Here is an 18,610-nt window from a genome sequence, read left to right as displayed (position 1 = left end):
AAACTTGAAAATTCATATAGCTACTAGAGTGTAGCAACACATACAGTCAATAATTTGGCCATTTGGTGTTTTACACTTTTGTAGATCATATGCAGAAGAAAACTATCTGTGACTTCCAGAAAAATATTATGGAAAAGGATAAAAAATTGCAATTGTTCAGGAGGCAATTATATAAATTCATGTATTTGCTGTGAAACCTGTACTGAGAGTAGAATACAAATAATTTAAGAAATCCAGCAAAGTCACCTGTTTCCAAGTTATTTGTCACCATCTATCAAACCCCTGGAGACCCATTTTTTCCCTGTTACTTTGGAGGAAGTACAAAAGATATATAGACTCCTTTTCACTGAGTAAACTTATTCTGATCCACTGGGAAATAATAAAGTAATGAATTTGGAATTATTAATAGGTGAACATTGAAAATGTTTCATATGAAAGAGTCTGCAGTTTTGATATATGGTGCCCAGCAAGGAACTTAGACTTTTCAACCTCAACATGATATCATTGAGATATCTCCCTCTCCATGAAACGCAGCCTGCACTTCAACTTCTGTTGAGTCAGCTCTGACCTATGATCCAGAAAGCACTGATATACTCCTGTTACTAGAGCTTATTTAAAAATAGTGCTTCAGTAGGTTTTTTTTTAAAGGTGCAGATGAAAACCCTGTAAACATGCAGGAAAGTAGGGATGAAGGGAAAAATTAAAATGAGGATTTGAAGCAAATATAAATGTTGTAATTGTTTTTTTCTCTTTTAAGTGTGCTTAAAAAGTCTAATTTTCTGAAGATATTTAAAACTAGATAGAATCATAAGATCTTCAATATACAGACTTTTTTGTCTTTATTTGTACAGGACTGAGCACAACAGGTCTGTAGACTAGAATAGTAATAGCAACAACAAAGGGTAAGGTAGAAAGTTAAAGAATCAAGGAATTGAATGTTGAAGCTCACCAGGCTTTTCTTTCTTTGATATTATGATTCTCTGATTCTGTTTTACTGCTGTATGTTTTCACTATTTTTACCTGATAAATAGAAAATTTAATAGAAAAGTGAAAAGTTTCTATAAAATTAAAATAGTTCCTTTTCTGATAAGGTGCTTGTGGACATGATTTAGTAGTGGACAGGTATGGTTGGAGTTGAAGATCTCAAAGGTCTTTGCCAACCTAATGATTTTATGATTCTATGAATCTATGATTTCTCTAAATGTACTTCATTAAAAATAATTAATGAGTTTATCCCTTAGCTTTCTGAGAAACAAACATAAACTCCTTCTTGTTGCTTCATAAAACTATTTCTGAAACATAGTTAGTGGTTTTGTTCCAGTGCCTTTGAAACTTTGAAAGATCAGGGGTCCAGTGCTGGTCTTATTATTGCATCCTTAATACCTATGGTAAGATGATGCTCCAGTGGTTTGCCATTGCCCATCTATCTGATTTCAATGTTGTTTGACCTGCACAGTGTTCATATTCATCTTAGTCTATAAAGTCGAAAAGGTGTTACCTAAACAACCTTGAAGATCTGCCATCGGGTGGCCCTGAGTAGGAAAAAAGCCTATCTATTTCCCTACAAATACAACTGAGAGGCTAGCATTTCCCAGATCATAGCCATAACACAAGGATGATTCCTATGAAGTCCCAAGATAAACAAGAGGAACCTTTGCCCCAAACATGCGTGATGTCCTGTGTCCTCCCCAGGTCAGAAAAACAAATTTGCAGACTTGTGTTCAGAAAGATGCAAGCCACGCTTCCTCACAGCATTTTCTTTTTGCGATGGTCTTAGGTTTTCTGTTTGCTTTACTAATTTCTCCCAGAGTCCCAAAGTGACTCAAAGTCATTTTGTCAAAGTGACAGAAGTCAGACTTGCAAGATCATGATGTCCCAGATAATGTCTCTTTGTTTGAGGTAATTATGGTTTCATAGCTCTTGCTTGTGTCCATTTAGCTCTTAGTCCCAGAAGATCAATTCAGAGAGATATGGATTTGTGAGGTGTTAGTGGTACCTATTCTGATCCTGATTTTTTTTTTTTTGAGTCCTCAAGCAACCTGAATTTACAAGGAATGAAGGAAATGTCAGAATTGCTTTATTCTTTAGACACCTGCTGCCACACACATACACATGCAAAGTAGTACAAACATGAGCATAACCACATTGTACGGTACTACTCAAAGCATTTCAGTCTCTCATGATGAAGTATAGATGCATCTACAGTGAAATCCATATTGAGTACAGCAATTTATTTAAATAAAGCCCTTTCAGGACATCTGGCTTTTCCCCGTATGTTATGTGATTTTCCTCTGAAGGTAATCTTGGTATTGCATCCCATCCAGTTCCCGCATGTCTCCTTTCCAAAATTTTCTAGGTGTCAATGTGTTTTCTAAATACAAAAGCCTTCCTTATATCTAATTCCTGTTTAGCAAATAAAAATGATAAATCATGGTTCCTCTTTCCCTAAGCCAATATGTGATGTTTCTTACCTCTCTATATTTTTGAGCATTTCTTCCTTCAAGCCTGAAATTTTTCTCACTTTCCTGACTTGATTTTACAGTATTTCTCTGATGGTTTTAGGTCTTGGACACATAGTGGATTTAAGGTCTGGTTTAGCAATTCACTGCTTGCTTTTCATTTCATAGAGCTCTTTTCAGCCCTTCAAGGAGCAAATCTGGGCTGCAATAAGCAAACTTCAGTACAGCTTGTGACTTATTCAGCAACGTTGATACAGAAAACAGAATTACCCCTCTCTTCTGTCTCTGTTGGAAATCTGTAATTCAACAGTACGTTTGAATGAGCACATAACATCTAACTTTCAGACTAACTACACACATGGTGCATTTCTGTTAGAGACACTCTCAGTTAAATCAGATTGCTCGCTGTCAGTTTTAATTTGGTAAGCTTGTTGTTAACTTGCTTTTACAAGTGCAACTGCTTCTTTGCCAGGCTGGGTTAAGGAAGGTGCTCTCTAAACTCAAAGATTTGGATGTTATTCAGAACCAACTCTGTCTTTGTTTAGAATTTACTAACTGTATTGTCAAGCCTTCAGACCTCATATGGACCACTTGTATTTACAAATTAATATGACATCTGACTAATGCAAGGCTTTTGGACCTTGGCTAGTTTTCTCACTGGCCTTCTTTTTCTTTCACACATAGTGAATAGTTCACTGTATCAAAGAAAGGGATTTCTACAGAGATCACTACTGTGACTCTAGCATGGTAATAAAAAGGTTTTCTGTAACTTTGTGAAGGAAGACTTGAAAGTTTATCAGCAGTAGATGAATATGAATATAATAATTTTTGTCATGATGTTAATTAAATTTAAATTTAAATGTTTTTATAAAATAATAATTGTTATAAGTGGTATTTTCATATAAAATTGGCCAATTTTGTCAGAGGTGGTGAGACCTTTTATCAAAAACCTCTGAAGCTCTGTGAAGAATTCAGCTGCTAGTCTTTGGCAACAGTTATCTGTTGCAGTGTTTTTTCTACATCTCTCATTTGTTATGGCAATATTTGGTAAGTAATTCAATGGCCTGACTCCAAATTATTTTGAAATTTGTTCTGATTTAAAAAAAAAACAACAACATGCTATGTATGATATGAAAAAAGCTATAACTCTACTAATTTTTAATAATAAACCAGTGTGTATAGCTTGATATGTAGCAGAGTGGGGAAGATACAGTTCAAGTCAACCTGTGTACTGTAACAGGTGAGATATTTCTGATTTGTAATGAAAAAGACATTTGAAACAGATGATTCATATAAAAATATTGTTAGTTTTGAGATGTACACACAAGATCTCTTTGAATAGTAAAATACATAACAAAATACATGATAATCACTGCTTTATCATTTCCCACAAACTTTCTTGTTGTAATTTCAATAAATAAAGTAAACCTAATAATTAAGTCAGCCTAATAGCTATTAGAGTTTTATATCACAAATAAGTAAATAGGATAATTTTTGACCAAGTGAATCTCAGAAGACTAAGTCATTATAATTTCAAACCTGCAGTGTCTCTCTTTGATGTGAATTGGCAAATGAATACGTGCATTCGCCAGAAGCATTGTTTCCATGGAAATGTTAGTCCCTACATCACAGCTGTCCCCATAATGCTTTTTTTTGTTAAATTTCTTAAGCAGATTAATGAAATGAAAGCCTGTCCAATTGAGTTGAAGCCTATTAAGAATGGCATTAAAATTCCACTCTTTCTTCTAAAAAGCCATAAACAAATTCTTCAGTGGGTCTTCCATTCTCACAAGAGATGTGTATTGGAAAATATCTATTACAACAACTGAAAAACTGTAGCATAGCACACACTTGTACTCTACACTTGAAAAAAATGGATTTGTATTATCGCAGGTGCTTTATTTTCATTAAGGATCATTTCCAGAGAGCTAAGCTAAAAGTCAAGAAAGTACTAATACTGACTTGCAAAGGGAAAGAAAGAAAAAACCTGTAAGATCCACCGAATTACTTGAGTAAGATGGATTTTCCAGTACACACACTTTTGACAGAGCAACAAGGTTTTATGTTTTAATTTCCAATTCTGTTGTAAAGATGACTGCAAAAATACAAAAAATATCCTCAGAAATCCCATTAATATACAGTACAATGGTTAGTATTGATATCTTCTCCTTCACAATTAAAAATATTAATAATATTGTAGATTGGAAAAGTCTGTGCTTCATAATACTGGTTTTAGTAAAATTTATCTGTTGGTAAGTGAAACAAATCAAGCTTGTCATAATAATTTTAGTCTATCATTCTCATTTAGAAATAGAGTAGAACTTCTATTTATTCTTCATAGAATAAATGATATTTTTTGTAATTTGTTGGTGATTACAGAGTCAGTAGGTGTAAGGATTCTGTACTGCTCCCTGTGCTGGTTTTTGCCATGGACTCTTATTATAATAAATGTCCAAAGTGAATTTTGTATAATTTTATGGGTACTTTACTCCTGCAGAAGTACTGCTGATGTGATGTCAGCTTATTAGGTTAGCAAACAGAGAAGAGGAAGCTTCCCTAGATCAACCAACACAAAATATATGTCTTGCTGTTACTTTAGTGAGGACGACGACAGAAGGAAGAATAAGGAAAGGAAGAGACAGGAGAAGATGCTGGGTAATATTTATGGGTTATGGGAAATGACCATTGAGTTCAACAAGTCACTAGCTAAGCTACAGGGCTGGGACGCTGACACTGGGACTTACTTTGAGCTGGTAGATGGGCTGTGATACTATTTAATAAATGAGATATAGGGGAAGAGAGGTGTTTGCCTTGTAAGAGTCTAATTATCATTCGGATAATTCAAGGAGAGAAAAATGAAATGGTTGCAGAGGATGTCTGAAAAGATATGATCTGGGTTTTTCAAATGACCATCGTGCCCTAAGATTTAGGTTTGGGCCTATTTGTTGTTTGCACTTCTTGTCTACAGGGAAAGACTGAGTCAGTGCATTTTCCTAGTTCTGCCTTTCTTGTTGCTGCCTTTTGGATTGCTTAATGTACAGAAAATAATGGGCAGTACTGCCCTGTGAACAAACATAGGATGCCTGAAAAAAATCTTAATAATATTCTTTAACCTATGGGACTTCAAAGTTGCTTTTTGTAGCAGTAAGAGCTTTCAGGGGAGTCATTGCCTTTAGATCCTCCATCCCTTTTTCTGGTTGGTTTGCCTCATATTGTAAATCTCAACAGGCATGATAAAGCATAAGGACTCTCAGGTGTCTGTGGGCTTTTTTTAGTTTATGTTTTGTTTTGTTTTTCCAGCCTAAACAAAAGGTTCCTGAGGAAATTTGGCACTTGCTGTACTAATCTGTTTCCGTAGGCAAGAATCCAACCAACTAGAGAGAGGCTTGTCCAATTCTGCAACTGGTTCAAAAGGTGCAGCCAAAGACTGCAGGTTTTTAACTATGGAGACAGGATGAAACTTTCCATTTGGTACATACGAAACAATGAGTATTGATTGTGTTTTCAAGTGCTTCACAGGAAATATAGAAGCAGCCAACAATATTACCAATTCATTCTAAAATTAGTATTTTCTGCAAGCTCATTAAACAACTTTAAAGCACCAATAAGTCAGTCAGAAATTGGAAGAGGTCAGACAGAGATTCTGTCTTTCGTTTGTTGAGTAAACCAAGTTTTTTATGCAGAACTTGTTTATCTAAGGTCTGGAGCATTTGCTCACAGTGCAGTCCATCTTACCTGCTACAAGACTTCCCACCTATTCTGCTGTATAGTAAGCAGTGCCTTCAAAACATTTTCTCTGCCTCTAGGGCAGGGTCCTTTTGCACTGTGAATTCTTCCCTTTCTTAATCCAAACCTCACAAACATTTGCTTTTCTTCTTGGTCAAATATCAAGGAAACTATCTGTCTAAAGCAGGAAATACCAAGACTGAAGTAAAGAACTTGTGAGACCTACCTCTCTGCTTCCTTACTATGAGGATTAATTTAGGCAGTTTATGGTATTCCCCTCTGGCTATGTATCAGCTCCAGAGGGGATCGTTTTCAAAGTCCCCAGTTTCTAACCTACTTTCACAGACAGAGGCCTGTCTGTGGTTCTAGATGTCCTTAGATGCTTTCCCAGACGTAGTGGTAACACAGGAAGCAATGTTGCCGTATGAGCCTCCCCAACGCTTTGCCCTTGCCGGATAGTCAGAGTCCTGGCTGTCATCTTCACTCTGCTGTCACTGTTGGCTGCCACGCAGCTGGGGTTGTGTGATGATTTTGTACTTGTTTTGATTCTAATTAGGGTGATTATTATGCCATTGTTCACGTGTGATTTGGTCTAGAAAGATTTTCAAGAGGATATTTTCAAGATTAATACCTTGTAAGGCACCTTGAGAACCTTGTTTTTAGTGCCTTATCTATTCCTTGACATTTCATCTCATAAATTACTTTTATTTAATGTCAGTTTTAAAATATTGTTGTACATATTTAACTGGTTGCATGTGTGATTATGTTTGAGTGTATATATATGTAAAGAACACTTCAAGTAATTTCTGTTTCCTGTTAAGAGAAAATGTTTTATAATTTGCCTTTTTTACTCTGAAGCCCATCTTATATTTCTGTTACTTCAGAAAGGAACCAAACTTGATATACAACTCTCTGGTTTTGTGGGAATAATCCATTTCTTGCTCTGTGAAAAGGCAATCTGGGTAGAAAATTAACTTTGCTGGTGAGGACAGTAAGCATTCTGTATGGCCAGGATGGGCTCAGAGTGCTGATGAAGGAGGTGCTCATGACAACTGCAGGCTTACCAAGAGTCACTCAGAACTCTGCTAGCACTTATGTTGCAAAGCTTTCTTGTTGAGGGAGGAATTAAGGAAAAAAAAAAAGCCACTACTGTGTGATGGCTTTCTCCAGCAACTGTTTGCTATTTGAGAGCATAACAAAGATGTCTTCACTGGTTCTTTTAGAGATAGGTAGAAAACTCCAAAACTTTAAATAACACAAATACGTTTAGAACTCTACTGGGAAAAAAATTACATATTTTTTTAAATGAACTTTCAGTATTAGCCATTTGTAGTAATATTTGATATATCTGCACAAATCTAAATCCAAATCCCTTTTCCCTTAAATGAATTCTCTTTCCTACTTTTCCCGACTGGTCAAAAGAATACGGCTAAATGAAGTCTACCTTGTCGTAGGCAGGTGTACACTGCAAAGCTTCATTTTGTGATATAGAAGTCTTCACAGAGCAGCCAAGGAGCAAGTTTTTATAATGCATAGTACTTCAATAGCTAAATTATGCATAGTGAAATTATAGCAATTTGGTTTGCATGTCAGACTTTTTAAGCGCATTGATTTCTTTAATAATGGTAATTATTGTAATCCATTGCACTTACACAGAATTATACATCTTGGGAAATGATATGTGAAGCTCCTCAAAGGGACATTAGAGTCAGGAAATGGGAACTTTCTCCTCTGTGTAAGTGTTATGAGAAACAGAATATTTCTGTTTTCAGTGCTGTGACATAAGGTCATTCCTAAATGTCAATATAACATATAAAGCAATGCCGTAAGTATTATTTCCTATTTGTAAATATGACTAGAACCCACTGATTTTCTGGATTTAATTCTTGAAAACTGGATCATTGGAATAGGTTGTTTTGCAAGCAGTAAAAATGTTACTTCCTCTGTCACTCTGTGGTGCGAATGAGCTCCCATGTGAAGTAACAGGTTTAGTAATGACTTATACTACAGTCCTTCCCCAAGGGGGCATTCTTAAGATCTCTATTCAAGAATCTGTTTTCAATACAGTTTTAGAAACTAAGTAGCTCTAGTTTTCTACTCCTATCTCAAATTTGAACAGATTTAAAAAAACATTTAAAAGAGAAAACATAGTCACATTAATCATATTTCCTTAGAGAACATAGGTTAAATATAGCATTACTGGGCAAGGGGCTCTAATTTTTTGATTCTTAGTAGAATTTTGTGTGAGATAAAACTGGAGATACCAGTTTTTCCCAACACTGTTCTTCCTAGATCTCTCTAGTATTTCTTATGTGCAAGGTTCTGTTGAAGTTGAGAAGTTGTTTCTGTGGCATTTCATCTTTGTGAATCAATCCCTAAAGTGTTAGTTTGAAAGAAAGTAAAGCATGTGATGTTATCATCTTACAAGCAGGTTACTATAGTGCTAAAAATCCCCAGAAACAGAGACCTATACTTTTTCCCCTCCTTGCCTTCCTCTTTACTCACTTCCTACCTGACTCTTTCCTTAGTGTTAAATGTAACAATGCAAGTTAGCATGTACTAATATATGATAACAGATTTTAAAAAGTGATAAGAAAATAACTTTCAAGTTACCACTGTGTTGCAGTCATTTATTGTTTTTAGTCCAGTCACGGCCAATAAGTCTCTCAGCATTGTTTTGCACCTCCGCATTTTTTTTCCCTTATAACTTCCTCTAGAAGCACACCCAATATTCTTTTGATTTGTTGGCAGAGGTCCACTTCTCCTATAAATTAGCTCTTATGTTTTCCTCTGTGTTGTGGCTTAACTCTAAGCATTTTGTACCTTCATGCATGTGCACTGTCAACTAAAGAGTAAAACACTCTATGGTACCTCTCAAATATCTTAAATACTTGCGTTGTTCTTCTGAATCTGATGCCTCATTCCATTTCCCCTTGAGTCAGTGGGAAGAGCCACAGTGATCCGTTTGCTTTTGAGGACACTATGTTAAATACATAGATAAGTCTTCTGTGACAGAATGTGTGTTATAAAAACGCCATAAAGAAAAGATAAAATCTTACTTTTTTAAAATAGATCCAGACCATTATGGTAAAGGGGAAAGAGTATGGCTATACACACTAAAAGTTATTTTAGAGCCATTTACTGAGCGGTAAAGCTCTAGGACTAGCCTTTGCATGTTTTTGAAAATCTGTTTAAATAGCAGAAATATTCATTGTTAGCCTTTACATACTGGTGATTTTACTCAAAAATGAATAGCTTCCTCTAGTTTCTAAAAATATTCTGCTGTTTTTTGGATTATCAAAGACTGTATCTAGTAGGAACTTTTCAATGAGATGCACTGTACTGAACAGAATAATAAAGGTTTAAGTTCTGTGCAAGAACTTTGCTGAACTAGAAATATTCTGTATGTATCCCGGGCCAACACGTATTCCAGAGTTTCCAGGTCTGGATGTTTGCCTAGAGACCTACCAGTTAGATGTCAGGGCAAAATTTGGATAGGTACTGCGATTATCACTGTAGATGGTCGTTTCTGTGCAAAGGAAAGGCCCCTTAGCCTTTGACATGTTGTAAAAGGCTGTAGCAGTTGATTTAGGGGCAGCCGTGTAAAACATGTAGAAACAGTTTACAAAGTAATACAGAAGGTAGGCTAAAATTAAATTTGATTTATCAGTAATGATAATATTTGTCACATAGCCACAAAGTGCTGTGTTGACATGCATGTATAATACCTGGATTTGTAGCTGAAGAGAAGGAGTAAAAATCCTACAGCCATCATTGCTATGTAATTTCATTGAAATCATAGGATGACTGAGCTAAACCAGTGTACTGAAAATATCTTTTAAATGTCTGAATGTTTAGAAATGAAAGCTATGCTTTAGATCTATATCTTTTTCTCACTCAGTATTGAATCAAGTGTCTGTTTCCCAGAGAAATATAGATTGTGTGCATATACGTGAGAAGAAGACAGATCACTGATTACAGAGATTAAATTTCCCTAACAAAGAGTGTACATATGATATGCTGATGTATTAATTCTTTGATATGCTTTTGCTGGTTATGTGTTTTAAGCAAATGAGTAAATAAGCGCTTGTTACTTAAACCAAAATTTTGATGAGTCAAGTATGCTTACAGGTGACCAAACAGGAAACTAGAATTAAAGTTGCTGCTTTTTACCTCTCAGGAACCAAACCCTACCTGTGTGAATTAGCTGCTTTTACCCTCCAGTCTCCCAAAACCTTCCATCTGAAACCTGTCCTTTTCTGTCTTCCCCTTTATACTCTTTGTCTGCGCTGTTTATCCATCCACTGGCTGACAGTGTCTTTACATCCAAAATGCAAAGCAGACAGATGGGCGTCTCAGGAAAGAACATGACCAAGAGCACCAGCATCAGCGGGGACATGTACACACTGGAGAAGAATGACGGTAGCCAGTCGGACACTGCAGTGGGCACTGTTGGCGGTGGTGGCAAAAAGAGACGCTCCAGCATTGGTGCAAAGATGGTCGCCATTGTGGGTCTCTCACGAAAAAGCCGTAGCACGTCACAACTCAGCCAAACTGGTAGGAACTTGATTTTTTTTCCCTCTCAAATTATAATTTAAATGTACATTATGTGTATGTATTATGGTTTATTCACTTGTATATCCTGTTGAAGTTGCCTATTGAACAACATTCTACAGAATGAAGAAAATGGTCATACATCTTTTTTCTTTGGACACTTATCAAACTACTTTTTTTCAGCAAAGATTCTTTCCAGGTTGGACTGAGGCTTTAATTTCTGCTTGCTGGAACCTGCTTAATGCACTAATTCCTTGCTTCTCAGGAGACAACATGTGATGCTGTACTTCTGGCGGGGAAGGGACTTCTTACTGCAAGCTTGTGAAGACTTACTGAAATGTTGTAAAATTCCTTCACTTTTGTTACAAGTATTGTTTGCATATTTCAGTACAGGATCTTTTTTTCACATTTGAACGTGCATCCTTACTTTGAAATGAAACAATTTTCCTGAACAAAATGATGCATTTATTACTTTACTACAACTGTTTTACTGCCTTTTAATTAATTTCTTTTTATACTACAAGTGTATTCATCATCCGTATAAATTTTCCTCATTTCTCTTTATCTCAATTAAAAATTAATAATGAAATATTCTACCTACGAAAAGGGGAGAGTTTTTCTGCTTTGATGTCTAAAGCATTTAAAATCTTATGCATTTTTTTTCTATTCCTCCTATTTCAGGGAAAATCCATATAATGCACTCTGAAAATCACTCATTGTTAATTGAGGAAGCTGTATAGGACAAGTGTATTCTACTTGGAAAAAGATTACTTCTATTTAAATTACATATATATATAAGTGTTTAAGCCATATATATAATTATGAACATATATATTTACATTTTAAGGTATATATATAAAAGACATTTTGTGTGTTCAGTATTTAAGCAAAACTGTTGTAACATGGTCATATGTTTAACGCAAGTTTATTTTTAGTCTTCATCTGTGTGTGATCTCATCTGAAGTTCTCTGTTGTGCTAACATCCACTCAAACACTGAAAAGAGATTTTTCAGTTTTCTGAAAGTTTACAGTTTATATTGTGAAACCAAAGTGAAGTGAGTTTTAATGTTAAGTAAATGGAACAAACAATGATTTGCAATGTCAGAAACTGTGGTAAATTTTGTAAAGAAACATTTGTAAGAGTGGAATTTGAAGTACCTGGAAAGAGTAGAAGTACGAAAGAGGGAAAAGAAAGGTCAGGCAAGAGGGATAACAGCGCAGATGAAGTACAGGAAGAAAGCAGAGAGCTCGAGTATGTGTCTTACTGAATGTGATATGAGACAGAAGGGAATGAAAAAGGAGTGGGGAAAGAACGTATATAGTGAAAGCTCTGAATATCATGCAGACACTGATGACTCCATCAGTCTTTGCAGCAGTCTCATATTTTATCAGCTCACTTGTGTGTTATGGAAATGGCAATTTCATATACATTTCTATTTTGTCTGAGTTCAAATAAATGTGAAGTAAGAGATGAAATCATCTTTATACAGGTCTGGGAAGTGTCTTAACCACTTGCTTCTCTAGAAATCGAAATTTTGCTCATGAAACTACATAGGTAGGTAATTGTATTGATGTATTTGAATATAAAGTCAAATACAATGCACTATATTACTAGGTCTAATCTAATCTTGTCTCTTTTACTGTAAGAAATGCTATTAACTCATCAGCTTTTTTATGTTGTTCATGTCTCAGCACTAGAGTGAAACTGTATTGTGTGGCTTGCCTAGATTTGATTTAAATACCCCACTGTCTTAATTACTTGGGACTTTTAATCTGAAGTTTTTCTCTCCGTTATATTCAGTCAGTTGCCCAATAACTGATTAGGTGCTCAAATCAGTGACAAATGTGGGATGTAGCTCATTCAAAACTACTCTAGGTCTCTTGATGCATTATCCATGAATGGGGTGCTCTGAAAAACTCTTGATTAAGGAGCTGTATTTCAGTGCTGTTTGCCTTTGCCTTGCCCTGATGAGTGCAGCCAGTGCACCTCCTGCTGCCACCTTCTAAAAAGACAACAGCACCTGCAACCCTATTTGACAGAGCTCTTGAGGGGCCATGTCTGGTGGCCACATGTGTTTGCACCTACCAAGACAGGCATGCGCATCATTTAAATAGTGGGTCATGCAAGCACACTGGTCATAGAGTGAGCAAACCTGTGGCCACATCAGCCGCTGAATGAAGTATGTGTATGATGCTGTGTCTCCAGTGACACAAGGTGATGATCTGTTGGGTGGGTGATGCAAGGTGATGGGTGTTGGGTAGGTTAGGGTGAGGTCACATCATGAAGAAGTGTTTTGCATGTCTTAAGCACCCATCTCCACATCTTAAAGAAAACATTTGACACTAGTGTTATACATATACACCAGAGGTTTAAAACTTGGCAGTTAATGTATTTAATGAACTTGTAAATTTCCACAGTTTATCTCATCATGTTGCTGTTTTCAGAGGGTAAGTGCCTGCACAAGGAATGGTGTATTGGTACAAGCATTAATACAAGAGATTAAGTCAAAATGTTGATGCGCTATACACATCCTGTTAGTAAAGATTTCTGGAGCTGAGAGGCAGGAAATAGGAGGCAAAGCACTTGTGCTGCATAGAAACTAGTAGAAGTATAAAGGATTCTTAGGTAGTTTCTGAAGAAATTATTTTATCAGTATCTCCTTACATATCAGGCCTGAAAAAGCACACTGATATCATGAGAAAACAATACTACTTGTGTAGAAAGTTGTTATCATATTTATAGCAAGTAGGCTTTTATAAACTTTGTGCTCACATGGAATTTAGTAAAGAAATGCCTACTTGTAACCTTGAAACTTTTTTCAAGTGTTTTATGAGCACAACCGTATTTCAGTGGTTTTCTTCATTCATATTTTATAACAAATCTTTGCCAGAAGCGTTTTTGAAAGTAGGTCATTACAAGTGCTTTCAGCACTGTGAATCAGGCTTATAATAAACGCCTTCAAAGGTCCATTTTCACTGACTTTTAAAATTAATTTTAAGTTAGTTCTTGTTAGAGGGCATAGTATTAAGAGACTGATACTCAAAATACATACAACAAAGTAATTTTTGTTCTGGTCTGTAGTTCTTTCTGTTTACTCAGGTAGGAACAGTTGTTTGAGTTTTTGCCAGTCAGGGGTGTGTTGCTTTGTTTTTATAGGAGGGAATAAAAGGAGTAATTGAATTTGGATTATTGTTATTGTTCTTCTTCTTAGTAGTAGTAGTAGTACTGTAGTTATTATTATCTAAAAGTAATTTTTTTTATTTCATTCAGCTGTGGTTAGTGTGTATTCTGTGTTGGAATGTCTCCAGAGAGAACTGAATAAGCAATGTTCTTTTCCCTTCAGACATATACAGTCTTAAGCATTTAGAAAATTGCTAATCTGGTAACTCTATTGACCAAGTCCATCAAAGGTAATTTATGAGAGTAAAATAATAATTCAAAAAGGTGAAAACATCTGATCTTATTAATATGAGAACTAGGAACTGATCTTTTCAGGTTATCATAGCTAGAAAAATATGAGTTTGTTCTCGTATCTCTTATATGAAAAGATGTTAAGCGGTCACACATACAGTACAGATTTCCTATGAAAAAGATTAATCACTTCCAACAGTGGTAACTAAAGGAGGAACTACATTGATTGCCTTTCACTGTCTAAAATGAGAGAAAACATGGTAAGCAAACAACTTACTGAACTAAAAGTGTATTTCTTTTCATAATGTACATTGTTAATTTCTGTCCCTAGAATTAATTTATGGCCAAAATGGCAACTGAAATTATCATTCACTACTTTTAAGATGGCCATGTATTTTACTTTTTTAAAATCATAGATATAATTCAGTGAGTTGAAGCCATTTGTTTGGTGTTTGAGGTTTTATTTCCTGCTCTCTGTCTATCAGAGACAGATTACTCATGTTAACAAATTGCTTTCATATGTACTATTGTACTTGTAGTGGTATTCTTGATGTGTAATCTGATAGTGTCTCAAAATAAACCCATATTACATGGATAGAAATACAGGATTAACAGTTAACAAGAGATAAAGGCCAATTTGTCCTTTGAGAATTGTGACCTGAATCCTTTACCAAAGAGAAAGTACTATTATAATAAATGCATTACCAAGACTATTAATCAGCTTTTACTAAATCAACTCTGGAGAGTATGCTAATAAATAAACTCTACTTGCACACTAAAAAGTCTGACCAGAGAGGCTTTTAATATACTAAAATGATAGATTTTTTTATTTTCAATTGTTTTCTTTCACGTGTAGGAAAAGACTAGGTAACAAGATAAGGCAGTACAAAATTTATTCAATCCTCAAGGGATTTTCTGTAGAGGCAGTAAGTATGTAAGTATGTATTTGAGTCCTCATATTTCCATAAAGCTTCTGAGAGAGATGGATGAAGTGAAAAGACATATATAGCTGAAGTGTCAGAAATTAACTCCAGGCAGGGCTAGCTACGGTCTTATGGAAGTCATCTGGAAGACATTTCTCACACACAAAGTGTGGGAGGCACTTTATGCCTTATAAGCTGAAATTCCAGGGACATAAGAAGGAAGTCCTGTGATGAGACTAGGAAGTACGAATAAAAGGCTTAATTTTGGGACAAAGTGCGCATACCATGTACACCAAGTGAGCAATACTGTCCCAGTCACAAATTACTCATTCCTCTCTGTAATATGTACTTAACAACTCAGTGAGATATGTACCTGTGAGTTTTCCAGCTGACTGGGGTAGGAATAAAACTAAATCCCTTAGGTTTAGATACCTATATGATTAAAAGCCTCTACTTATATTTCCTTTTTTTTTTTTTATGTCGTCAACCCTTCCCATAAAAAATGACTTACTAATAGTACTACTTGATCTCATTAATAAGGGAAAAGAAGGAGAAAGCTATAAGTGAGATCAGAACGTTTAGTTTGACCTGCCTTAAAATATTTTTTTCTTTCCATAATTAGAGGTAAAAATAGAGACAGAAATGTAGGGTGATTTTTCTTGGTAAGATTACTGCTAAGCTATCTTTTAATATTCAGAGCAGAAGAATTCTCATAAGATCACTACTAAAAAAATGTATATATACATTTCATAAAAAAACTTTAAAGCTGTTTTATTTCTATTTTCACATTAAATAGGATTTTTGGTTTTTGTTATTACATAAGGAAAACCCATCACAGTTCTTCCTGAATTAATTCAATCTGGAGAGCATTTCTTTTTTAGGCTATGTGGGAGCTATTCAACAGAATAATTTAGATTTTCCTTAAGAAAGCTTCAGTTTGAAAACTCCTTTGTGACTTTTATAATCCCTTAGTTAACATGTGATCTAGTGTATGCAAATTTCTTATTGGATATTCTATGAAAGAAGGTTCTGACTTCATCCTACTGAAAGCTGAGAGAGAAAAGACTTTATAGAGTAATTTCATACCTATACTCTGGCAATTATTCAGTTTTCAGTTTATGTGAAATGTCTAGGATGCTTACAGTTCTGTGTATCTAAGTAGTTAATACTTGGGGGGGGAGATTAGTTTTATTTTTTTCCATTTGAAATAATTTTTCTAGTACTGTCAGTTTTCTATATAGCCATGTCAATAACTATTTTTATATTGTTCCAGAAGGATAAAACTCATCTACACATTTCTCAATGAAACACCTTCACTAAATAACAATGTCCCATGAAGGGCACTATACTTCAGAGCTCTAAAGGCCGGTGGGAACAGGGCTGTTATGCGTTGCTCTTAGGCAGTTACTAGAAGCGTGATTTTAGCACCAACAATAAATAAGTATGACATTTATATTTACAGATTCATTAGGACTTCATCTTTTTTTGATTCAACATTTCATAATAACACAGGATTTCCTTCCTTGTACTTAAATGGAATGCAATATTAAGGGTCCATTAGCAAGTCTTATCTCAATATTTAATTTAAGTCTTTAACACTACCTGTGCCACGAGCCATACTATTAATACCCTTTTGATAACTGTTTCTTTTTCTAATAATAGAATATAATTTATAAAATGATTACCTGAAAGTAAAAAATCATGAAAATAGATCCAAAAGTAAAGGTAGCATTGTAGGCATGCTTTGAAAATTAATTCAGAAGAGCTCTCCAGCCTCAACTAGCATGCAAGTTATGTGAGTGTTGCAGTATGAAAACATTCAGTTTTTCTGCATTTTCATATTGCCCATTTCAGCTGGCTGTTGTATGCTTAATTATAAATAAGAGTAATCTATATTCTCCATAGGATAAAATGGGGAGGTAAATGTTACAGTACTTCTTCTTTTAAACACTACACAAGATACACAGCTCACAGGAAGTCATGCAAGTACTGAGAATATAATTGTGTGGACTTTGATACTTCTGGACTCTTTGTGCTGATGTTCCTCGTCATTAACAGTGACATACCTCCTAGAAATCTCCTAGGCCATTTAAATTGGGTTTGTCTTCCATGGAAGAAGTGTGATGTTGCTGTTACTCAAAATTTATATGTGCCATTAGTAGAAAACTCTTACAGGAGAAATTATATTAACAACAAAGTAATTTAAAATCTGTTAAGTGTACCAGTGATGATTCACAGAAAATGCACAAGCAACCACTGGATCACAAAGCTGAACCCTTTACTCACAAACAAATTACCCTAGGCATTAACCTATAGTCACAGCTCTCTTATCAGTGCTGTGTTTGTCCTGCTGAGTTCTCTTTTTCCTTTTTATTGGGTGCTTGCAAAACCCTTCAGTTTGCAAAATACTGCATCAGGGATGTGTCAGATGGTGTGTGCAAGGTACTCTCCAAGAAAGTGGGAAATTATTTAGTCTTCTCCTGCCACGGTGAGACTCTGAACCCAGATCTCCCTCCATTATGGATACATCTTCTTGGTTTCAATGTAAGGCATTTGGTTTCTGCTTCTCTAAATATATAATAAAAGAAAGAAGTGGCCAAAACTACATTCCTTGAGCAGAGTCCTGCAGCTGCAGTTTGCAAAGCTTACCAGATTCATTGCTGAGACAGAATGTGCACAACCTGCAGTTTTTGACTACTGATGTGTAGGATAGGTCCCTGCCGTCTCTGTGTTGGCAAGAGCCAGTAGCTTCTCAACATGCACAGAATCAAAATTAGAGGGAAAATTATGATTAAAAAAGGCTGATTTGGAGGAATTTAGGGACCACTGGGGCCATGAGCAAGATTTTTTATGTTTATTTGATATGAGATGCTAAATTCCTGTGCATTTTAGTTATTTGAATCCATTTTTAAACCATCTTTTATTCATATCTGACTTTTGCAGTCTGTATCAAGAAGGGAGACAAGCAGGGAGGAGAGAAAGAGAGAAGTTACCTGAGAACAAGAGAAGTCAGTGGAGAGCCGAAATATGGCTTATAAAGTCCAGATTCCATACTTTTGCAATAAAATAAAAAAGAATTTGTGAAATTATTTTTCTGTCCTTCTGAGTGTACATTATGCTTCTTAACTATGTTATTGGACAAGTCCAAGTTTGTTTTTTTTTTAATTTTATGAAGTGGATAACATCCTTATACTTAGCAATTGCCGAATGCTTTTGCAGTGGACAGTGAGAGGTTTGAAGACATTACTAGTACATCTAAACTCAGTGGAAACCTGAGAATCTAGTTCAAGGAGTGCAACGGTAAGCTGTATATTTTTGCTAGACTTTTTTGTATTAGTAGTTTACAACTGAGTAATTGCTACAAGATTTTTCTTAAATGTCAGTACAGTTTTTGTTATTGCATTTTGATTACTGCTTGCACAACGTGATAGGATTTTCTCTAATATTAGTAGGCATATGTGAGTTCAGTTAAACTCTCTTCCTGTTCATGGAATATATTAAGAAGCAAAAAAATGTCATTGGGAACATGTCCTCAA

The 18,610-nt window shown here is 35.3% G+C and overlaps 1 protein-coding gene across 50 annotated transcripts in view; it reads left to right on the top strand.

The window, feature by feature from the left end:
- Positions 1–18,610, top strand: part of RIMS2 (regulating synaptic membrane exocytosis 2) — a 457,943-nt gene that overhangs the window by 387,502 nt on the left and 51,831 nt on the right. For 46 of the 50 annotated variants that reach the window (XM_054058036.1, XM_054058006.1, XM_054057998.1 and 43 more), the window contains one exon: positions 10,501–10,742. In XM_054058036.1, the coding sequence (XP_053914011.1) occupies positions 10,501–10,742 (242 nt within the window). The remainder of the gene's footprint in view (positions 1–10,500; positions 10,743–18,610) is intronic. The other 4 variants (XM_054058018.1, XM_054057990.1, XM_054058017.1 and 1 more) reach the window with 2 other exon arrangements.

The sequence above is a fragment of the Cuculus canorus genome, chromosome 2 (assembly GCF_017976375.1).
Source record: "Cuculus canorus isolate bCucCan1 chromosome 2, bCucCan1.pri, whole genome shotgun sequence".
NCBI classification, from domain to species: domain Eukaryota; kingdom Metazoa; phylum Chordata; class Aves; order Cuculiformes; family Cuculidae; genus Cuculus; species Cuculus canorus.
Note: the sequence above shows the minus strand (reverse complement) of the source record. Positions and strands in the feature narration are given on the sequence as shown.